This window comes from Lutzomyia longipalpis, chromosome 2 (assembly GCF_024334085.1).
Source record: "Lutzomyia longipalpis isolate SR_M1_2022 chromosome 2, ASM2433408v1".
NCBI lineage: Eukaryota > Metazoa > Arthropoda > Insecta > Diptera > Psychodidae > Lutzomyia > Lutzomyia longipalpis.
The window spans coordinates 21,607,932-21,633,736 of NC_074708.1; the positions used below are offsets into that span (position 1 = coordinate 21,607,932).

Sequence of the window (25,805 nt, forward strand, 5' to 3'; positions counted from 1 at the left end):
AAGGCAAATTTTAAGTGGCTATATCTCAGGCTGTGATTAACCGATTTTCAAAAATTTACCAGTTTTGGAAAGGTACATTTCTCACCTTTCTAAACCTGGTACATTTTTGAAAATCGGTCAACTCGTTCGCATTTGGCAGCCATTTTGGTAAACCTAGGTAGAAGATGCTTTTTTCAATATTTTACAATTTTTCACTTTAACCCCTTGCATCTCGGCCGCTAGTGCACCGATTTTGATGAATAGAGTATCGTTGGAAAGGGAATTAAATTACCTTTCCAACGATACTCTATTCATCAAAATCGGTGCACTAGCGGCCGAGATGCAAGGGGTTAAAGTGAAAAATTGTAAAATATTGAAAAAAGCATCTTCTACCTAGGTTTACCAAAATGGCTGCCAAATGCGAACGAGTTGACCGATTTTCAAAAATGTACCAGGTTTAGAAAGGTGAGAAATGTACCTTTCCAAAACTGGTAAATTTTTGAAAATCGGTTAATCACAGCCTGAGATATAGCCACTTAAAATTTGCCTTAAAAAATATCCCATTTTAGCCTTGCCCGGAAACTTTTCGCGGGTAGTGTATATATAAAGTTATCAAATAATTTTCCTTCCATTTCACGCTGTTGATGATTATTGAGAGCATTTTTTTTGGAAGAATCATAGATAAATGAAAAATATGTTTAACATTTGGATCATCATATGTCTAAATGAACGCGAATGGCTTAAGATATTTTCACGTAAATAAACATAAAACCTTCACTTCTCCAACGGTATTTCCTCTCACAAAACTTCTCAAAGACCTTAATTGAATTCACGAAGATGACAGGAAAAAGATATAATCATAGTATATGTAGTATACTGTTCTGAGGACTTATTACAGCATCCTCAGCCTGACCGCAGGAGAGAGAGTATCCTTTGATTGACTATATGGTTCGTGGTATTTTAGAGGCGTTTACATATAAATTAAATACGAGTGGAGTCAGTGCACAGCTGGGAACCTTTCAAGAGTCTGACTGAGATTTATGATTTTGAGTGCGGTTTCAGTTATGGGATGAATATCGAGTCCCACACACCATATATCCTATTTCTGTTGTGACGGAATTAGTAACCGCTCCTGAACTCTATGGTCATCCTCTCTTGGCTTCCAACCACTATGAGCGGAAGAGTTATAAATCACTGTCTTCCCTCCAGAGAAATGTTCTGCAATCTTATTTGAATTTGCATAGTGTTGTTAAATTGCGATGAACCACAGTAATGAGAATTATGGTGAATTTTTCAGAGAAAAAGAGATTCCTTCTCTTTGTGAAAACAGTCACGATTAAAAAAAAAAGTATGCTTTAATTAATTATTTCAATCTATAAAGCAATTAATTTGGGAAAATTTAATTTATTTTATTAGAAATGAAATCGCTTTCACGTATTGCATTTAGTTCAAAATATTTGTCATAGAAATGTTTCTATAACTTTGAATTTTAGTTAAAATTTTAAAATAGTTTTCCATGAATTTTTATTTTCTCTGCGTGGACATTATTTTTCTCTGCTATTTACTTGGTAATAAAAGCGATATATATTTTTTTTAACTGTTCAACCAGAATGAACTCTAAATGAGGGCATTCAACAACATTTTGCCATAGTAAAAATTATAATGCCACTTTCTTCCAAGTCATTCTAATTATGATAGTCAGGCATAATATAATGCGATGGTTTCTTGGCAACCGCCGAAACATTTCCTGCTCATTTGGAATTCATGTCGGCAAAAGGAAGGACATAAGACTGAACGCAAGGACACTTCCGTGAAACAGCTCCAACATGTATCGTCTCTATGAACAATTTCTTACATCCTTTCGCGCATTTCTCTCACATTTAGCATGAAATTTAACGATATTATGGCTATATTATGTATTTTAATACCACACCTAAATTTGAGCATTATCCCTATTTTACTGGCATCCTTTAAATCTCTAAACCATTAAAAATTGAAAATTGCTTTCCTGAACTCATTGCTGTTAAATCTCATTTTTACTGCCAGACATTTCTCCCAAAAAAGTTTACGAAACCTTTTTCCTGGCTCATGATTTAACCATTTTGCATTTTAAAAGGACTCTCAGATGGAAAATATGTTCCATAAGGAATTTTCATTGTCGTGCATTTTGGTATGTGATCTCCCGCCCTTTTATGTGATTTCTCATGTTTAATTCAGTGGTAGACAAATAATGGCACTGTCAATTTAAATCCATCAATACGTTCTGACAATTGTACATTATAGAAGCAATATTTTCACCCCTCAATTTCCGCATAATATCTTTACATAGTACTGTGAGGAACAGCATCAATCTTTGACGGGAAATTTCACAAAACTTGACAGCACGCAGGAACCACCTTCAATCACTAAACATGTCTCACACAAGGAAGAAATATCAAGTCACGTTATATGTAGATTTTTTGACCGACTTTCCACAAAATACGCAACACACAATATTATGTTCGTACACACGTGTGGGAAAAAGCTACATCTGCGAGAAGCTTTAGAAACTCCCAAACATAATGTTAGCATATGTTTAAATGATATAAAATTCAACTTTAAGATGAAGGAAACATACCTCAATTGATCTTACGAAATAATTAATCATATAAAATTAATTGTATCGACGCAACCGTGGTTGACATTCACAGTTGATTAATCAATCAGCTACTAATTATCACGTTGCGATTACTTCCACCCCACTTACTCATTCATAATAGGTGAGGCATATAGGTACCTATTGTTTTGTCTACGTGGAGAAAGCAAGAAATTGTTATCGACGCCCTTGCGGGGGAACAATGAAGATCAAGGTGATAAAGTAATTACTTGATACACACGCAATGACATTATAACTACCTACTAATCTACGCAGCCACACTGATTAAATGTCACTCAAGGAGGAGCTTCAGTTAGCGTGCAATAGGGGTTGGGATACTTCTCATTTTTTTTTTTTCTTAAGAAAGATTTGGCTTTATATTGGTATCACCAAGGACCGAAACATATTCATGCGATTAAAGAGTTAATTTGTTTCTCTATGGAAAATTCCTCACTCGAAGAAACAATGTATGGGCGTATAAATATAGAATGAAAACTTGTCAAAGAGATTTTTCATTTTGTACTCGGACCAGTTATTAAGATTCTGTCTAAGATTTGCTCAAAAATGAAAGCAAAAACGTCACTATCTATTATTTTTATATTAATACATTTATTGATTATTTTTGTTATGCTTTATGCAACAGTGATGTCATCACACAAATACATATTTCAGATTCCAAAACAAAGAAAAATTGGAAAATTATCCAAGTTATATCACTTTTCATAAATATTTATAGTTATTTTACTACGCAAACTTAAAGCAAAAAAAAACAGCACTTAGCTTTATTTTAAACCTAAATAAATATCAAAGCATTCGAATAGGTATATATAGTAAGTTTATTTAAGTCAAAGAATGAATTAACACTGCATCCAATATAAAAAAAATATCATAAAATTCTTTTCCATATAAGAAAAACTCCCACTTAAAGAAGAAGAGGATTTAAAAAAAAAAGTAAATTGAAAGAAGATTAAATATGTGTCAAGAGTCAAGAGATTGTCAGTTAGTTAATCCAAATCGTTTTTAAATTCCCAACAAACATTTCATTTGACTTAAAAGACTAAAAGTTCTAAAAAGGTGTTATAATGGTGTAACACAGAACTTTTTGTCTTATAAAAGAATTAAATAGGCTATATATTCTACTAGAATTTTTTTCTTAAAAGCCATGATTGTAGTTCTCTATAGGACTTCGATATGAGTCTTTTGTTCTCAGGAAAATAATTCCAATAATGTCTTCTTATAAAAGCCTACAGCCCATCCATATAGAACCAATGATCTACAAGAAAATATGTTCCATAATGGGGTATTATAAGTTAAATATACTTAAAAGAAAGCTTATAGCATGCAATAAGAATTTAATAGATCTGCTTATAAGATTTTTATGAAACTTTTTTCTCCCGTTGATGAAAAATTATTATTAAAGTTTTATTTTTATTGCTAAATATAAGTTATTTTTTTGAGATATAATATGCGCAACAATTCATTATCCAGTTGATTTTTCAAAGAAAAAAAAGAAAGCATTTTTTCTCGTATTTATTTAGCTTTGACATATCGCCTCTACCATGCAAAAATATGGTAGCTGAGAAAGGCAATTTTTCACATGAAAAAGTATGTGTATCTCGTACGTACAATACTTTCTCAAGGGAGATGCGAAATTTTGTTAGAGCATTTCTGAGGAGCTAACTAGATCGTTATAAGAATTCAATTCTCAAAAGGTTCTTAAGAGCTCTCATAATGTTCTACGAGTATAAAAGTGTACCAAATATCCCGTATACTTCGGTAGAAATAAATTCTGATGAGTTTTGTTAAATACGAAATTCACACATTTGCCTGGCAAGATATGTGTGTATTCTTAACTCTTTCAGATATGTTCCCGGGACGCAGAGGAAGTTATCCAAGACATATGTTCATCAATTATACATATGAATTAATCATATAATATAATCACAAAATAATTTGATATATAAATACGAAATATCAAAAAAAAAAAAATTCAAAATAATATAGAAAATTGGAAAAAAATAATAATTAAAAATCTTTTTTAAAAATTTTACGAATTTTTTCCTAAGTTCTATAATCTTCTTATAAGCAGTGCTATAAGTTTCTCATAGTATATTATAAGACGCACTAATAAGCAATCAATATTTCTTATAATATTTATTGTAGATAGTTATAAGACTGTTATAGGATAAACCTAGAGAACTCTTGTAGGCCCTTATTAGTGCGCCAGATTGGCTCATAATGGTTTGAGAGACATATATGAGCTATCTACAAGCGTTCTCTAGGATATTCATGGTTTTATAAATTTTACTTGAAGTATTCAATGAGAATACTATAGAACTTATTTTGTTCGTTGGGTTCTCTGAGAATTTTCTCCATTTATTTACCACTTTTCCATCATTTGAAGAAAAAAAAACTCACTATAAATATTGGCGTATAAAAATCGAATTAGAAGATGAACAAGAATGAATCACGTATTAGGAATATCTCACCACGAGTGCTTCTATTTTGCCAACAATCAGTTGCATTGGCCAAGAGAATTTATTTCTTGAGAGGAAATTAAAACTGCTAAGCACGTAGCTTGAGTGTGTGGCGCACGATCTTAAAGAAATTGTCTGCTGAAATGTATTTCATTGGTATTTTATCACTGTCAAATGCAATAAACTTTTCGGTGGAGGGGTAGTACTTATATATATATAAATATATAACACAAAGCGATATAAACTCAAATTTGTGGCACTTTCGTGTCAACAGCCTCCATGAGAGATGATTCTTATGATAAGAGAGATACCAACATTTTCAGGACTTTCTCGGAGTATTCATGTACAGTACATACTGAAATTATTGGCATTATGTGGATATGTATATTCTGTAAATATTGCACAACAATGGAGAAGACTCTTGGATGATGACAAAGATATTAATTTTCTTGTCTTCCCTCACTTTTTGGGGGAGGTTCGAGAAATGCTACTCTACGTGTGCAGACATCGTCACACGTTATTTATTCACTTGCCCCAATGTTCTGTGTCCGAAATGTCAACAAATCCAAGGGCTATGACCCACATTTGTTCCTCCACTGGGTGGTGCACAAGAAAACCATGATAATGGCACAAAGAGCCGAAGCTTTCGAGAGACTACCATGTGAAAGTCCACATTGTGATTAGATTTAGCTTCGTTCATCACTCGTGGGGTACTCTGACCGGAATTGTAAGTGAATAAAATAAATTCACTTCGATATGCTGGTGTATGCTATATGTGTAGTTTACCCGCCCGAGTTCAATGGGCTTTTGCATGGTAAAAGTTGAAAGTTCCCTGGGAAAAAAGGAGACTTTTCCCCCACATTCTTTTATTACCATAAATTCATTTCCCACTCACCCGAAACCTATAAACAACGTAAAACTTTTTCAATAATCATTTGTCACGTTTACGCCATAGGAATTGATGGAAATGTGAAGGCAGACAAACCTATTTGACTTTTTGAGTGAGCCCAGTGTGGAGGACTCCTTCGAGGAAAATAACTCTCTCTCTGAAAAGACATATGTGTATGTATACATTGAGAAGCACACTCAATATCCTTCTATTTTTGCAACGACAATTGGATTTTGTAAAGCCACACCCGGCTCCACCTATGTTCACAAAATTTTGTCCTGTAGGTATGTTAGTTATGAATGGAAGCTTAAGGAGGAAGGTAAGGAGATTTACGATGTATTCAGACTGTTAAAAGAAGTTCTTCAAATTATAAAAAAAGGAATCTAGATTTATAAAGGGGTTATAAAAACAGGGGTTCTACCCCTGAGTTGATTGAAATTTTAACGATCTTTGACCTAACCACGTTTTTTTGTATTCTTTGAAATCCAAAAGTAATCAGAAAGTAGATAATTTTAGTCTTTGTAACCCTCATAGTTTTCATTAAACCTGATGTTCACCTATTGTACTTGAAGCTTTGGGTACGAAACCTCTTTCAATATCACAAAAAGTTTTTAGCAAAATAAAAAAAGAAAACTTTGTAAAAGAAAAAAAATCAATTACGAATTTTGATGCTGCAAACTCATTAAGCGTTCGGTACAAGAATCACAAAGCTTTCAACAGAATTCAAATATTAAAACTTATGGATAACTTAACCATCGAGCTTTTAACCACAGTATGAGCAAAAAGCTTCAATATTTGCATAGTTTTGTTAAATAAACTCCCAATAACGTCATTCGCGAACCAACGTCCAATTCTCATGCAAATTCTCTTCACAACTATGCTGAAATTCATGCTGAAACTGTAGACCAGTGTAGAGGTATTAATATCTCTCCCCAATTTATTCACTCCTGGCATCTGCCTGATTTTGTGAGGGCAACAAAATGAGTCGAATACGTTTGAAACACAATACGAAATTGAGGAATATATGGAGTACAATAGCTAAATAGAAAATTCTATACATAACATCGAAATCAAACTAGCAGCTAGTAGCGTTATTTTAGACACTGCGAATCCGCACAACTACGTCTCTCCGCCAATTCCACGTGCCCCGTGGCGGATTTATTCATCCAACTCAAGTTTCTTGTTTTAGTTTCACTTTGGTCCAACTGTGGAAAATTGCTCACTATTGTAGTGCACTTGAGCTCGCTATGAGTAGTTTATATTGTAATATTCCACCATAGAATCTCAAACTTTCACTTATAGAATCCGCTCTGTGTTGGAGAATAAAGTTTTCGCGAAAAGTGTATCCTGGGGTGGGGACTCATGGGCAGTATACCACCACGTTGAGCCTTTTATAGTTTTAAAGCTAAAAGCTAAGAGATGTCGGAAATTGGTTAATGAATTGAAAGTTTCAGATCATATAGAGATGTGTCAGTTTTATACTATGTATCTCATTGCGATTTCAAATTTTGGTTAGTTTTTGAAATTCTAGGAATTATCAATAATTCTTCTAGAATCCTTTATAGTTCCTAAATAGACTTTATGAATGCACTCGACAACAATTTTAATAACGAGAAGTATGCTTTTTTAAAGTTAACTTGACTCTTTTAATTTCAGAACACTAGTTATTATATCCACGTATCCTTAGAGTCCGGATTTCAAGGAAAGAACTTAAAATCTATGGGTTTGTTCAATCGGGAAAATAATAATTTTGCAAGCATATTTTCAGGAAACTGATCTCGCTTTTGAAGAGTCTTTAATTTATGCTCTTTAAGTATTTAATAACTTAAACTTTTTCAATTTTATGAACTTCTTCATAAATTGTGTACACTAAACCAGTTAAACACGTAATATACACAACGTTTATGCTTTAAACTCAAATTGTTCCTGAAAAGATAATCCACTATCCCTCCATCTTGGACTCGTTGTAAGTATAAAAAATCAAATAAATCCTTCTAATCCCTTCAAGTCAGTGAATCTTTGTGAGGATTCTTTTTCCACAATTTACATTCAAAAAAAAATGTTAAAAAAAAAGATGTGAACAAAATTGAATTTCTCCATGTTCGTAAAAGCTCAAAGCTCAATGGAAGCTCTTATGTGAAAAATTTTGCCACCACAAACCGCGCTGTATTATTATTCCCCACTGGCTTCAGAATAATATCTTTCCCACAGGACGATTTATGGCATTTTGCACTGATTCACATGGTTGAATTTACTAGGGGTGTGGGGAGAGAAAAACTCTAAACAGTCAGTGGTGTGGGAAACCTTTTATTCCCTCTTTTGCCAGTTACATTCTGCTGGTACGAGTGTTGCACATCAAAAGAAAAAAATATATAATACAAAAGTGTCCAATTAGGATCTACTGGGGTAACATCTCATCGGGATTAATGTCATCGTCAGTATCTTCATTGTCAAATGTACCCGTTTTCGGTCTCATTCCTGTACGTGGTCTCGCTGCCATTGGTCCCAGTGGGTCTGTGTAGTACTCACTGGGACCATCTGATACCCTTCCCACGTGCTCCTCGGCAAAATCACCAAAGTTCACGGACGATGCTGAATTATCACCATCCTGTGTGATTGCTGATGTTGTTCGTCTCCCAATGGTCATATTGAGCGATGACACACTGCTCCCAATTCTCTTCCTTGTATCCTTGGTCTTTGTGAGTCGCTGCAGTTCCAATTTGTACTTTTCATGAAGTTGCGGATGACTGTTGTGGGTTATCCGGATGAGGGCTCTGAGACAGTCAGCATTGTCCGGAAAACGTCGATAGATATCCTGGAAGAAGCGCAGAGCCTTCTTATGGTGCCCAATCTTCATACAGCACCCAGCTGTCCTTATCATGTAGAACGTGTTATTGGGATTGTTCATTATAGCACGCTCATAGTACGGGATTGCTCGCTCTGCCACCTGTAATCTGATGTAATGAGTTCCAATCCAATTGATAGTGTTCATATTAACCGGATTAACACGGTATGATTCCAAGTGATAGTGAAAAGCCAATTGCTGATCTGCTTCCTGTTCGTAGATCAGGCCAATCTTCCTGAGAATTTCATCATCAAGAAACTGCGAACCGAGCATTTGTAAGTACAGTTCCAATGCAGCACCCGTATCATTAACCAATTCGTATAGATTCCCCATTTGATAGAGAACCTGTGGATGAACTTCGTGTACACTGATAGAACTAAGCTTTCGAAAGTATCCGAGAGCTGCATCAAAATCATTGAGTCTTTTATTAACGAGACCTAGGTTGTAGAGTGCTTCAAAAGAGGTAGCATCAATTTCTACTGCTGCTTCAAACATACTCTTGGCTGTTTCATAGTCGCCGCGTATCATTTCATACACACCATTATTGATCAATGTAGCTGGATTGTAGGAATCCAAACGACGCATTGATTCAGCATAGTTAGAAGCCATTTGTAAGTTGTTCATCTGCGAATCAAGCAAAGATATTTTGGAAATAAACTCGTAGAGACGACAGTGATTTCAATCTCTCTTCAAAATGTTAGATACCTGATGAAGGGATGAATAGACTCGAAACTTAATAGATATAATTAAGCTCTAGGTATCCTAACTCTTTATCCTCCTAAAATTATTACGTAAAATAGAGTCTATAAGCCCACGTTCCTTACGTACTTCGACCTTGATGCGCGTATTGTGCACAGGGTATAACCTTTTTTTTATAATGCTGACATGCTAAAAATAAGTCGAAATGCAACTTTTCTTATTTAAACAAAAACCCTCTTTTCTTGAAAGCTTATTGATCCCAAAAACGTGACATAGTGAACAAACTTTTCCAAAGAATCGATGAAAGACTTTCATCGCCTTCGTCAATGAAGATGAGTGCAAAATTGAATTAGCATGTTTCCACTCGAATTATTCTAGACAATTATCGTGGAATTCTTTGAAATATGTTCCAAGAATAGTCTTTCATTTAAACTGAGGACCATTGCATACATATTATTTATTTCCGTAAACAAAACTAACATGGCCGTACTACCACATACCACGGAATTTGCCTATTTCAATCTTATTTATGGTAAAATTCCAGGGAAATGGAGCCCAAAATTGGAATTCTCTAATCGAAATTTCGCAATAAAGGGAAATAGCTGCGAGACGCAAACAAATGTAAATCATTGTGACGAATTAAGCAATTCCACGTGAAGTTGAAGTATATGGAATTAATGGATAAATAGGATATCGTGTATACAATGCGCCTCTGTGTCCAGTGTAAGAACCCCCCAAAATGGTGCAATATAGCAATAAATCTTACCAAAAGATAGATGAATGTTAAATTAATGGAGGCATTGATAGCAACGTTGGTTTCACGCTTCTCAAAGTACTGGAGCGAGTCAATTGCCTGTGTAGGATCATCCTGCTTGAGGAACATTATCGCCCGATTCAAATCCAACTCAGACGCTAATGATTGATGCTTGGAATTCTTAATGGCCTCCACACACCAATTGTACCCATCATCGAATGAATCTTCAATCGCTGGCGCGATAAGATTTGCGGTCATTAGGATAGCTTTTCTCGTGAATTGTTGCTGCTTTTGCTCCCACAGTTGAAGCTCATCCGAACGTATTGTCTCGAAAATGTACTCTTGTGTTGCATTAGGCTGTCCATGAGAAAATTCACACGTTAATTTATCGCACATACCACCCCTTTTTGCGCCCTTGTGCTGCGAGTTTGCGTACGATATATGGGGGGTGGGAGTTGATGGTTCATTGGTTCTTTAGAAAATTTAGAGGTGATTTGAAATAGCGAGAACGATTGTAATGGAATACCAAATTGCCAATAAGGCATAATAATCATGGGAAATGGGGGATGTTTATGGGGAAGAAATTTGGGAGAAAATGGGTTTTACTATCGGCGATGGCTCATAAGAAATACTCGTTCACCCAAATTTAAAATGAAATGCTCATTCATTTGCATTTAATTTAATACCCTTTGAGCGTTTTATACTTGTGATAAATTTTAATTCTTTATTATTTTTGAGCTTGGGTTTCGCCACAAAGCATCACAGAATTTTGCCAAGTTTTATTCATTTGAATATATGGGATAAAATGCATATTGTGATTTAACAACACTATGGTGGGTGTCATGAGAAATTGGAGCATTTAATAGTGTAAATATTTGCTGAGGAGTGCCAAAGGGGTAGTGTGCGCGCTTGATATACTCACGGATGTAGCGTTGAGCTTCTCATCCTCATCGAATTCAGTACTGACGTCGAGTAGTAATTGGAATGCTCGCTTCATTTTGTCAACGTCGCCAAGGGCATAGTAGCATAGTACCAAGTGCATCCCTGCCCTAACATCACCCTTCTCTGACATTATAAATTCAAAACTAGTTGCTGCATCCGAATACTGGCCCATCCGCACAAATAGTATCCCAATATTGTGAGTGACACGTAGCCGAAGCTCTTTCTGATTAATTGGAACCTGATCCAATGCCATTCGGTACATTTTAATCGCCTTTGGGAACATACCCAATTTCACATAGATATTCCCCATGTTAATTTTCAGCCGATTGGCATTTGAGAACATTTTATTCTTCGTAACAAGATTGTATGTATTTAGTGCTTCTACGTGCATATCATTGAGAGCATAGATATTCGCCAGATTGAACAGCACGGAGAAGGTTAAATCGAAATTGTGGACATAATTGCCATTGCTTTGGTCTCGCATTTGCAGGAGTTTACGGTCCAATGAGGATGCCTCCTTGGCCTTATTCAGAGCACCCCGTAGATCCGCTTTGGGTCCTGTGCTTAGTAAAATAGACTGTTCCAGCAGATCTTGGATCTTCTTCTCCAACCCCCGGTACTTTTCTTCGGGCGATTGGTGTTTCTTTGCATCGACAACCACTGATTTCTTATGCTGTGCCTGATGCTCAAATGTTCGAGAGGCATCTGAGGTGTACCCCACACCCCGTACAGCCGTCGAGGGTCTCGCTTTAGCCAACTGAGCTGTGGTACCCATCCGTGAAAATGGAGTTCGATTTCCCAATTGACCCGTTCGCAATGGCATTCCCGTGGAAAGTGGTGTAGCCACATCATCCCCATTCCCGTCGTAGTCAAACACCTTTGGCGACTCGGAAAAGAATCCAGCATAAATGCTATCTCGTACACCCACAGCCTCTCGTGCACTCATCCTCTCAATTTAATTAAATTACCACACCGATGGCACACAAAAAAATTCAATCACTCTTACCTCACCACAAAATTTTTACTTTGTTGTGACAAAGGCAACAAATACGTTACCATGGTAAAAGTGTAAAATTTATCACGTGAAAAAACGGCAAACGCATGCGTATACCTCAGTGACATCAGTGTTACCTATACCCTTCTATTGCATGGGTCAAAATAAGTGGGTAAACAAATGGGGTGAAAAGCAGTAAAAACATTTTAAATAAAATTTAATCAAGTTTAATTGAACAACAAAATTGCAGACTTTCATTTAATCTACAAAAACATTAATTAAATAAATTTATCCAGTTAAATAAAATTGTCGCTGAGTTTTATTTGAGAATTAAAAGAGGTAAAATTATTTTCCCCAGAGGAATTTAAGAGTTGAGTAAAACCAACAAAACCAATCATTAGAATCAAATTATTTAGAATACTCATTATAGCAAATTAATGTGCAACATAAACTCAATTACATAATAGCGTAGAAAACTTTACAATTAAACTACCTCACTAAAAGCATGATGAAAAATTTGACGCATGGCGTAAGAAAAGTTTTACGAACTACATTTTTAATGCCAACACACAAAACTTGTACTCTAAGATGATTGCATTTCGAAACCAAAGTTTTCTGTTCAAAAACAATATAAGATTTGTTTATTTCAGGAAGCATCAATAAATTATGACAGACATATAGTTAAAAACTTTTCAAATTCCCTTCCCTATGTGTTGCTTTTATGAAATATCTGGCAGACAATGCAAAAGTTTACAATCGAATATGAAATGTTGCGATAACAAAAGAAGAGAAACCACGCTCTCTGGGAAGCTTCTAGAAAAATCTTCTCAAATTAAATTTAAGCTTTTTGGAAAGTTTTCAAGAATAAATAATCACATAAAATGAAGGAAATGGCTGCACAAAAAAAAGTGAGCAGTAGTTTGCAACCATATTAATTTTGAAATTTAATTAACGTTGTATTTTATGGGTTAATACATTTTGATAATGAATGAGAAATTATTAATTAAATTTTCATCACAAATATTATGTAAAGCTCAACTGACCATTAATAAATTACGTGGACTTATTATGTGTATAACCAATATTGCACAGCACAGATTATAAAGTACGAATCGTTCATATTGCAATTAAATCGATAAAATTTCACAATCAGCAACAAAGGGTGAGGGTGGAAAAATATTCCTACCACATAATTTAATAAAAATAAAAGAGCAAAATTTTGAAAACTGTTTTACTAAAATGAATCATTTTCATTTTGATTTATTTACATACACGCACAAACCTATATTGCTTCCTCAACTCGCTCTGCTTGTTGATAAAATTTTGCTATTAATAATTATATTCAATTTTAATTATAAATTAACCTAGTTATGCTATATTGTGTTAAATGATGTTGCATTACTTATGGAAACTCTACGAGAATGAATCACCCAAAATATAGAAAAAAAACGAAAATTTTTAATTTTGATTAATATTTAGACCTTCAAGTAGAAAAGAAATATATTTTTTTAATTGACTCAAGTCATCCTTTTACCGCGATTTTAAACCCCTTCCTTCACATCCACCATGTTTTACGATGACGTAAAAAAAACTAAATAAAATTGTTTCTCTTTTTCAAGATCCATTAAATTAACTTTAAAAATTTCAAAAGGAACAGTCTTGAATTTGCTTGATCCATTATAAAATTCAATAGAAAATTTGATTTTGAGATCCTTTGAGATTTCTCAATACAGCTTAAATAAGTAAACAATGTTGCGAAATTTTTCGTTTAATTTTGAGTCAAGTACCGTCTAATGCAGTCTCACAAGCGAAAGTTTTTTAAGCCAATATGCTTTTCTTTTTAGAGAGTAAATTTCCCATTGCACTCATCACATTTTCTTCTTTATGAAAATTAAATATACCTACAACGTTTGCATTTTCTTTTTTTAATAATATATCGAAAGATACACGAATAACCCTTATTGTACGTACATCTAAGGATTCTAAATGTTTTTTTTAAGGTCACAAGTTTCAGTATTCTTTGAAAAAACTTAATTTGAAATTTTTATTTTTTAATTTACTTCGTAATTTAATCACTTCATACTAACTCAATTTTTATAAAATCTCATTTAAATATTTACTTTAGGTACATAGAAAATAAATAAAATTCAACCTAAAAGTTAAGAAGCCATTAAAGTCAAAATAAGAACGTTATAAGTATTTATAATACCTGAATAGAGAAAACGACATTTCAAGTAATTTAAATAAAATCTATTTCTTTTTAAAACCCTCCGTGACATTGTGGGCTAAGTATGTATGTACAGTTCACTTTGATATCCTTGAAGAGAGGGGTGTTGACTTCTCAAACGATTCTCCATTCTCATTTGTATTCTGTTGGGTTATCGTATTATTCTCCACGTCGACTTGAAGATTAGACCCAAGTTACCCGGGCTTATGGCATTACTTAACAATTATAAATAACCTAATATACACTATTTCGAATTGACCGTGCGAGAATGCTTTCAGAATAATTAAATGGGTACCTACTGGAATTTATGTATGTAGGTATTTTGTCTCAATTGCAATCAAATTTACAAACATTGATAATTCCCATCCTAACTAAATATGTATATAATATGCTTCTCCCTTTAGAATATCTTCCTAATTGAATTGTAAATGGGTGAAAAGTGAAGAAAAGAAGAAAGTTGGCAAAGGACTCAACAAAGAGTAAGAAAAAAGAAGCATGGAGCATTTCAAAGGAATTGAAAACTCTGACAACCTGTCTTCTCTTTTACCATGGTGGAAAAAAATCAAATGAAAGGTAAGAGTGGAGAGGTTTTTTCTTAGGGGCACCCTTTTGCCTGTATTCATCATGTTTCTGTAGCTTTTGCCACAAATTATCTCTAGGCTTCAAAGTTGGGGAGATAGATAGAAAAGTATCGAAGCGGATATGCATGACGTATACAAAAAAGGCCTATCCCAAAAAAGTGCATTAGTTACACCTTGATAATTCTCTCTCAGTGATGCTGTAATGTGAAGACGTGGAGTGGATATACCATTGAAATATCGTGAAATGTGTTGTAAATTGTAGCATGTGCCGATTGAAGTGTAAAAGAAGTTTGCGAATTTTTCTGTAAAATAAAATTCAATTTTGTTTGGAAAATCCCGTCATCAGATAAAGTAATCGGGTTATGCGTACCTATAGTCTTTCAATGAGAAATAAAAAAATAATAAAAATAAATCATCAAAAAGGATCCTCGTATTTTCACAAAAAACGATATTTAATAGAATCTTAAAAAGACGAAAAAATGTATTTTAGTAAAGTTTTCAATAACTGCAAAATATTTTTCATTTTTTTAGGAATAAATTGCAAGATTGTTAACGTTACAAGGAACATCTCCTTTATATATCCACCATCTGTCCTGCAATAAGTAAAGAAAACTCTTAAGTCTTAAATAGAATTTTCTAGAATACTTTAGCAGATTCAAGCAGTTCAATTTCCTCTCCATATGCGAGTAAAGTGCATTTTTATTCAAACACCGTACCATTTACTTTCGTCCACGTTGTTCGAATAGATTCAACTGACATTTGCCTGCACACACATTGCATTATCCTGAGCATAGAAAAAGGCGAGCATCTGAGTGTAGCGGACAAGTTTTGTGAAAAAGTTTCATGCAGTTGTCGTTGGAATACCTTCGGGATGATGGCTCCAGAATGGGAAAGGAAAAGTTAAAAGTTGTTTCACTAATTTCATTCACTGTCTCGCATGCAAATTATCCTATTACTCAGAAGAGGATATACACGGGAACACACACAAAAAAACATCTTGCCCCAAACCAAAATTTAGTTTTCACTCCCCCCATGGACATTTTTGTTATATGAAAGTCCAGACGCTATACATACAAAAATGCGCATGGGGCGTCTCGGAAAACAACCATAAAATAAATTTGACGATTTCACATCCTTTAGATGGTGTGTTTTTGGTCTCTCACTGAGAATTTTATTTTACAATTTTCTCTTGTGGTATACGTTCTCAGTTTTCCAAATGAAAAATTGAAACTTTGGAAATTTGACAATTTTTCCAGTTATGTTGCTCAATGTTGGTCAATATTAAGTGAATTTTATTGAATCTTTCCGAGGGAAAATGAGACATTCCAAATCGTAAAATGTATATTTGGAACGGAAAATGTAGTTCCGAGATTATTTTCTGATGTTCTCAATAAAATATATTGAAGACATTCATGGATGCAATAAAACGTGCCACAAAACTTTATCCTACTTAGCAGAGTGGCTAGATTTTCTTGTAATAAATAAACATGGTTTTATGTGGAAATTGGAAGGTTTATTAATGACGAACATAATGAGAAACTCTAGCTTATCCTTATAATAAAGCAGAGAAATTACATAGAATACATAGTCGACATAGATATAACATAACTCTCATAGTTATATACATTATATAAAATTAATTTCTTTAAAATTCTAGATGTTCCGTTAAAAAAATTGTAGGTAAATCATTTTTATTAATTTTTCATAACACACATTATTAATAACATTATTCATAAAAAGATAAATTAAAACTATATAAATAAAGCTCACCAAAAAGTTCTCTAAAACATATTGCATAATTAAAACAGTTGCGCATGCAAAAAGCATCTGAAATCTCTCACTTGTTTTCAGATTCAGAAGAAATTATCTCTAAATCCTCTGTGTCTCTTGTTAAAAAAAAAGTTATGTTCTCATGAAAGCTCCCGACTCTATGGTGGATTTTCGAGTGAGAGGAAAAACTTTTTGGCGTATGTATGGGAAGAAAGTGTATGCAAGTATACATCATCCATAAAATGTGTGTGTTTATTTCTCAACCTGTGCCAGCAGTTACATCCACACAGAGGTAATTGTTTGGAAAATAAAATTTTTGTGCAGCTCTTGCTTTCTGAATCATGTACGTGTCATAATATATAGGATAGCATTTTTTGGTGGTACAAAAAATGCCCCAAAAAGGGAGAAAGTCCGGAATAAATTGTCTTTTGCATGGAAATTGCACTGCCTCACAAAAAGTTGTTAGAGACATCTGTTACATTCCATCCACTATGTACTTACTTAATACTATTTATTCTTTATTTTATACCCCTCGCAGGGTTGGTGGTTGGAACAGAAAAAAAATTCGAGGCTGTATAGAGCATCTCTATGTAATCAGAGAAAGAGAGCAAGAAGTTAATACGTAAAATGTTGCCATTGTTGCGGAAAAAGGGAACTTTCTCCATCCCCTTAAAATACAATAAGCTCCACTTGAGCTGAAAGTTGGCCACTCTTAGACACCCTTAAATGATAGGACCAATCAATTACGCTAATGATTCCATTGAGATAATCAGCCATTTTGGCATTCCAGTCAGTGTGTACTGTACATAGATGAAAAGAGAGAGAATAAGAGAAATTCTTTAGTGGTAATGATGCAGAAACTAAATTGTCAGGACTAAAAGTTTTCCTATAAATATTTATAGATGGTAAAAAGTTTCGTTATTTTTTGCCCACCAGCAAGACCAACTGCGTACTGTACTGAAAGTTTTTCATACACCACCACCCAATATCGATATTTTCCCTATTTCCCAATGAGAATTGATCTCTCTCCCGCAATACTCGACTTAATGCCACTCTAACACCCCAGCTGTGGAATCCCGCAAAGTGCATCAAACACACTGCTTGGTTAAGTGCCGGAAAATGGGCTGTGGTCCCGGGAAAATGGGGATGAGAGGGGAATGCCAATTGAAAAGCACTGCATACCCAATTACTAGATTATATACTTTTTGAGGTGTTGCACCCCATCCCCGTACCAGCTGATGACCTCCTTCACATTCCACAGTGAAAACAATATGATGCCATTTTTTGTTCTCATAACGGCAATTTATGGTTTTTGTGCATACCACCATTCATGCCAATTTGATCCACTTGTGGCGACATAGATGCAATTTCCTGGGGACACTCGCGAGAGCTTATAATGAAAGTCATTCTCTCTGTAGTAATTAGTGGAACAAAAAGATCTTTCTAGATACGACGGAATGAGCTAAAATCATACCCACTCGCTATTAGGATCTTGGTTTAAAATTACTAACTGACAACTAGAAGTTATCTAGTATACATTCCAACCAGGAGCGTAGCCAGAAATCTTATATCTATTAAGTGTTTTACAAGACAATTTTTAAATATATTCAAAGTAATGGACGTTTAAAATGAATTTAAAAAAAATGACTTAATGAATCTAGACCTTGATTTTTAAAGATTGAAGATGCTAAACTAAATCACATTAAAGGGGTTTTCACAATTTGTTTGTGGAATTCAAACGTTTAATGTTTTGTTCCAATATTTAAAATATCTAACTTTGAACTTCAAATTAGCTAAGTGGATTAAATAAATAAAAAAAAAATTAAAGACGTTTGGTATTTCTTGTATTTAGATACCCAAACACGATCCATAGCTAAAGTATGTTTACGTTTATTCCGTTTTGAAGCTTATCTTTAACATTATACGTTTTGTATGTGGATTTCCTAAATATCCTTTTGGAATAACCCGTGTCGCACATGTTTTATTTCTCTTTCATTATTTAAAAAAAGTCAATACACAAGCCGTTTATTTAATTAAAAATCTAAATCTTTATTTGCCGGAAGCTTTTTCAATTAAAAACGTGTGAAACAAATTAAATCGAATATATTAGTTTATTTTGCACACTTTTTCGCATAAAAACGACTGAATTCTTTATCTAACATTTGTATAAAAACACTCCACTAGTTGTATGCTAAAAGCAATAAATATGTGTATAAAATTATATTTAATAAAAAAATACAAAGCATATTTTATATTTACAAAAAAATCTATTACGTCGATTACATCTGTTACTACAAGTTTTTTTTCTATAGTTGGATGGAAAGTTAAGGAAAATCAATTTCTGAAGGGAAAGTGATAAAAAAAACGAGTGTTGAGAGTAATGAAATTGCGATGCGAAAAATCACTTCCACGTAAAACCAATTTTGCATCACTTACGCCTCAAGATGAACGTCTTGGAATTTCCAATAGATATTATTCATTCATTGCATACTGAAAGGTTTCCATAGGAGGGATTTTTCCCTGTGTGCACACGCTTTTCACGAATAGCACGGATTTAGGATTTTCTTTTTTCAAAAAAAAAAACTATTTATTTGCACTCTATTCTGAATGACTTTCAATTCTCAGATATACATACATACCAAGGAAAATTGAAGGCAGGATTATAAATACGAAATAGTGGGCGCTCTCAGTGTGAGAACTTTTAATTAAAACTTCTCCAACTCTATTTGATATCACTTCAGTCGGAAAGAATGAGTCATTTCCTTTACTTGTCGGGAACCCACTTGGTGTGTTTCGTGGAAAAGCAATAGGTGAAAGGGAGCGTTAAGTTTGTTCCTTTCAGGAAATTTTCAGGAAATTGTCACAAAAAAATGGCAAAGAGTTGCTTCTCAATCTAGATTCCATTTTCACTTCTTTTCACCATGAAAGTCTTATGGAAAATGAGTTGGTGTTTTCTTCTCATAGATAGAACCTCATCATCCGTCGATGCCTTTCTATGTCTCCATGTGGAATTCTCCATTTTCTACGGTATGGATAATTAAACCCAACAAGAGATAAAATGAACTTAAGTTTCATGTTCATTTTCCGCACACACACACACCCATTCAAAACACAATATATTTGTGGAGAAAATAGAAATACTCCCAACAATAAATTAAATTCTCCACATTCTCAGTGGGACACGTTGTGTGGTAACCATTAAAATGAAATAAAATAAATATTGTCATATCCTTCGACTAATTGCTTGGACGACAATGCCAGAGAGAGTCCTTCTTCTAACAATAAAACAAGAATATCACGGGGATGTCTTTCTCCAATGTCTCCCCCTGGAGTATGGGTACTCATTTTCTACACACATACACTCCCCCACCCATATACACAAAATACCCCTGGCAACCCCATATAGAGAATATAATATGTTGGTACGCAATAGAAAACGGATTTTATTGTGCTTCATTTCTCATATTGAATTGCAATATTTATCTAGAGCGACAGATACAATACATAATGGAGTTTTGTGTGATGTTGAAGGCAAAACTATATCTCGCTATTATTGCTGGGGTAGAGATAAATAAAAGAGCTAAAAGAGGAAATATCAATTTTCATTTGTACCAAATAACAATTAATGGAGATTACGAGAATGGATAAAATAAATTTATATGTCATCTATATGTTGTTGAAAATTTATTGCAATTTTATATAATATTGTGAATATTGTATACTTGCAAATTATTTACCAGCACTGCTGTTAACTCAAAGGGAATATCATACTTTCTCGATATATGATATTTTAATGAATTTAAAAATTGAGATCATAAAGCGGTGTGCTTTATATATGTTAATGGGCAAAGAATGTGATTTATTTTTGCAGCAGGGTGTAATTTTAAAAAAAAATTCTGCAACCGTAATGCGGAAAAAAATTGAAAAATTACCACCTATTTGAAGTTATTATTTGACTTCATGCAAGTTTGATCAGTTGGAAATTTCTGGGTATTTTTGGAAAAAAAATATAAAATTATTTGATGTTTATATTTAAAAAAAAAATGAAATAAATAGCACAAATGCACAAATTTAAATCTGTATTGTCTTTAAATTATTTTAAAATTATTTGAATTAAAAAAATTACAAAAGCTCTTAGATTTTTTCTAAAAAAAATGTTAAAAGCTCTTATTTATTTTTTTTAACCCCCCCAAAAACCATGGTAGGTCTAGCGAACATTAGAGTTCATTTTTGACCGACATAACCAAGTACAAAATTAATACAATTAGAAAAACATAGAGACTAAACTAAACACTTTGGGCGGCCATTAATTTCTTGAATAAAAGCTCTTATAGTCCTTAGAAGACTAAACGAACCAGATTTTCTGTATTTCCTGTGTAATCTGGCAATAATAAATCCTTATAAAAGTCTTCATAATTTCCTGCCAATAACACTATATGTATACTGAACATACTTACATAACATTTAACAATTTATTACGTTCTGGCTGTGTAAAATGAAGCTTTATTTCAATATGAATCCATTGCAAAAGAATTTAATGTATTTTTTGTAGCTCACACCCTCCTCTCTCTGTTCTAACATAACTTAATATAAGCATAAAAAAAACACAGTTGAGGAATTTCCTCGAAGATTCCCTCGTTCTACTTGTAATTCCGCTCATTGCCATGAATACCATACAATTGCGGAGCAAAGAGTGGTGATTTCGTGCAAACAGTATACGAAGCCTTTAGGCTAACTCGCCTATGATATCACGAGGAAGAAGCAACCGCACAATTCCCTGGGAAAAAGAGGATTTATTTCCCCATCTGACTTGATGTAATGAATTTCGGATATATCTCCCTCAAGTGGCACACCACTGCACGCCAAGGCGAAGAAGAATTCCTGGGAAAATTTGATTTGTGTTCGCCACTTTTCATCGCACATATATCAAGGCTTTAGTGGTTTGGGGTGGTGTGATACATTATATTTCAAATTTACAATTCTGATGCATTGTGTTTGCGTAAGTCATATTTCTGTGTGCGAGGAAAGATGGAAAAACGGGGCAAATTAGTGACAGTGAGACGGCCACCATTTCCGAACATTTTCCATATCCCCTTTTGCTATATGTTCCCTCAGGAAAGTATATATAACACATAACTATAACAGGGTGGTCCAGGATATGTTTGTATGTGGAGGAGTATGGGCCATGGTGATGATTTACGATGTCACTGAATAACACAACAGAGAATAAATTGTGTGTGGCATCCACCGTCGACATCGTCATCGTTCTGGGACTCTTTGCAAGCACTGCTTGTTACAGACTCACAGTGTCAGAAACAATTTCCTGTTATTTACGAAAGGGCATCCCATTTATGTATCTCTCTTCGCCCAAAGAGCCGACTGACCCTATTCATAAATCTGGAAAGCGTGTGAGAACTCCTCGAGGAAAGCGTATAGGTTGAGTGTTGAAAAAATAAAAACCCCGGGAAATGGGGCGGAAGGATGGGGTTGAAAGCTCGCTTATTATAAATTATGTATAGAGTCCCAAGCTAGCATTTTGTAACATTTTACACAGTTCGCTTCATTAAGTCGGCTTTCGTCTCTCTCTTCAATACGAATGCACAGGAGGGCATCATTACAAATTCCAAGTCTACAAACTTTTACCCCGAAAATTCCACATATTACGGAAACAAATTCACCGTCTGAGAATGAATTCTACCTTCATATATACGCGTTGCGATGTAATTCGATTGTACTCCACGTATAGCCCGTACATGTGTAATCAGATCATTAACACAAAGTCATGATTAAATTAATACCAAATGGGTTTTTGGTGCCTCCTTCAGGGGTATACCACACTCCACTTTTCATCATACACCTTTCATTCATCCCTTGCGCTGGTGTGTACGCGAAAATTTGCAAAATTCACCACAGACAATAGAACACCCACCCCTCCCACGCTAACCCTCATTGCTATGGAAATTATCTCCATGTGGGGAAATATTTATCAATTCTACAGGCTTCTTGTACTCTCAGTGGGCGAATAAATTTCTTTTCTCAACAAACAGAGAACCAAAAGCAAATGAAAATTAACGTGCCATTGCTTTTTGGGGGAATGTTTTAGCAGGAATGTGGGGGGAAATTTTTTGTAAATTCTGTTAGTGAATTAATTTCAATTCCAATCTTTGAATCGAAATCCACAAAAAATGTCTTCTCTGTGTACACAATGTTTAACATAAATGGTTCATATATTTAATTTATAATTTTCATTTATCCAAGCTTTAATTTTCTTTATATAAATTGTAAGAAAGATATTTATTTTTATTAAAAGCGTAGCTAGTAAATTAGTAATTAATTATTTAATTCATTGGTTTTTTTTTTTAAAATTCGGAATACTGCAAAATATTCTCCAATTATCACGAACTCAATCATATATAAATTCCTTTTAAATACATAAGATTTTCCCTTAGTACAAGCTCTCGTTAAAATCACTACACAACAGTTCGAATTTAATGCGGAAATCTGCTCTTAAAGATACCATGCCAAAGCTTCGAATCATAGTAAACTCAAAGCTCGAAGGCATAAAGCATAAAGCAATGCACAAGTTAGAAGCTTTAATTTTCCTAATTGATTCCAAGAAGCAAGTTTACTAGAAGACATGCCGGGGAATGAGTGTAGTAACGCCTCATAAATTCTCCGGAATGAAAAATGAACGCATTTTGAACTATCTATGTCAAGATATAATCTTATAAGTTTCACAAAGGAAGTTTCTAAGAAAAACAATCATTCAAGGTGAAACTATTTCATTCACAATACGATTTCTTAGAATGTAAGATCAATTTTCAAACATCAACAACTCTTCTTGTGATGTCCCCAGAGAGGAAGAAAGAGCGATAATTTAACTGGGGAATTATTGTTCCTGGAATTTTCAAAAGGAAATTACAGTCTGTTCCACAAAACGTTGGATAAATATTGTTTAAAAAAATGAAAGTGCTTCAAGAAAAAGAAAAAAAACCACTTCAAATAAATTGCTCTACAAAATTGAAAAATTCGATAATTTTTCTGAAAAAGAATTTTCATCTAACACTTCAAAGAAAATGAATAACAATAAATTTTTTTAAATTAAAATTTTCGAATTATTAACATAAGAATTTAAAAAAAAATCTTTAATATTGTTGCGGCGGGGCTTAAAGCCGCGGAAAGCTCTGGTGCTGAATGTTCTGCCATGACTCCCGACTTTGGGAGGAACCAATGTAAAATTTGGGTTTAAGGGGGGTCTCTTGGGAAATCTGTTAGAATTTACACATTTTTAATGTTGTCATTTTCTTGGGGTTTTTCTTAAACTTGGATATCCGATGATGGTTACATTTGTAGCCTAGTTATTGAAGTGTAAGAAAATCACTTTTTGCCATTTTAGGTGCGACGCCATCTTGTGATTTTCCGACTTTTCCGCAGAACTGCCCTAAAACACAAAGGTAGGTTTTTCTCAGGATCTACTGGATGGATTTTGATGGGGTAAAAAGCAAATGAAAGAGGAAAGACCAATGCAGATTTTGATGTAGTGGAATTTTGAATTTCCGTTCTGGGGCTGAGAAAAGTGGAAAAATGTGACTTTTTTCAGATATTTTTGACGTTTTTTCACTTTTCTCAGCCCCAGAACGGAAATTCAAAATTCCACTACATCAAAATCTGCATTGGTCTTTCCTCTTTCATTTGCTTTTTTGATGTAGTGGAATTTTGAATTTCCGTTCTGGGGCTGAGAAAAGTGGAAAAATGTGACTTTTTTCAGATATTTTTGACGTTTTTTCACTTTTCTCAGCCCCAGAACGGAAATTCAAAATTCCACTACATCAAAATCTGCATTGGTCTTTCCTCTTTCATTTGCTTTTTACCCCATCAAAATCCATCCAGTAGATCCTGAGAAAAACCTACCTTTGTGTTTTAGGGCAGTTCTGAGGAAAAGTCGGAAAATCTCAAGATGGCGTCGCACCTAAGATGGCGAAAAGGGATTTTCTTACACTTCAAAAATTAGGCTACAAATGTAACCAACATCGGAAAACCAAGTGTAAGAAAAACCCCGAAAATTACAACATTAAAAATGTGTAAATTCTGACAGATTTCTCAAGAGACCCCCCTTAAAGTTGGTCGCTCTTGTGGCGATAGTTAAAGATGGCTCGCTCTTGGGCGGCTGTTAAAGTTGGTCGCTCTTGTGGCGATAGTTAAAAGATGGCTCTTTTAATAAGGCTAAAAAGCCAGAGCTCTGAGGTGGGATGTCCTTTTGGAGGTCCTTCCTCTTAAGCGGCGCACCGCTGAATGCGTGCCGATTGAGCGTGCACACTGCTTATATAGGCCCCCAAGGGCGATTGCATCATCCTTTTTGACGCTAGGGGTGCGTCATTTAGAGGAATGCGGCCAAGGGGCATGTCATTTTTTTGGGGATCAGATTCTTGATTCCGGAATCTGATTCCTTTATGGAAATTTATTAGAAAAATTCCCCGCAAGAGGGGGGAATTTATTTATGACGTATTAGGGGGTATTCAAAAATAATTGGGAGGTAAAAATTAATCATTTTTGGGGTTTTTGAGAGCATTGTTCGGCATCGCCGTAACAATATAATTAATACAATCGATATTTGTTATTAAATCAGTCTTTAATTTTTTTTTCATATTTCACGATACATTATTATTTTCACCTGATACTTCCATAAACAGATTGTTATCATGAATTAAGATGAACATTTTCTGTGTTCTGATTTCCTTGAAAACTTTCTTTAAATAATGTACATATTTAGCAAAGAATTAAAGCCTAAGGAATGAAATAAAATGTTGGAAACATTAAAAATTGCTCCCCATTGTAATGTTGCTGATGGTGGGAAAACGTCAGAATGAGAGATGATATTACATGGAGATTTTAGCACCCCATCACGCACCCAATAATGTAATTCAACTCCACACAACCTCCCCGAAATCAAATGTATAAAAGCAAATTGTTCGAATATACTTGGAGATTTCCCCAGAGATATTGCGTTTAATAT

General features: G+C 34.2%; 2 protein-coding genes across 2 annotated transcripts in view; both read right to left on the bottom strand.

Annotated features, from left to right (window-relative positions):
- Window positions 1–25,805, bottom strand: part of LOC129789527 (teneurin-a) — a 383,778-nt gene that overhangs the window by 337,134 nt on the left and 20,839 nt on the right. The gene's annotated exons all lie outside the window — the stretch shown is intronic.
- Window positions 8,268–12,218, bottom strand: LOC129789531 (intraflagellar transport protein 88 homolog). The gene is made up of 3 exons (XM_055826369.1): window positions 11,201–12,218; window positions 10,291–10,635; window positions 8,268–9,449 (listed from the first exon to the last, which is right to left on the bottom strand). The coding sequence occupies exons 1-3, from the start codon at window positions 12,164–12,166 to the stop codon at window positions 8,379–8,381; spliced, it is 2,382 nt and encodes a 793-aa protein (XP_055682344.1). The 5' UTR covers window positions 12,167–12,218; the 3' UTR covers window positions 8,268–8,378.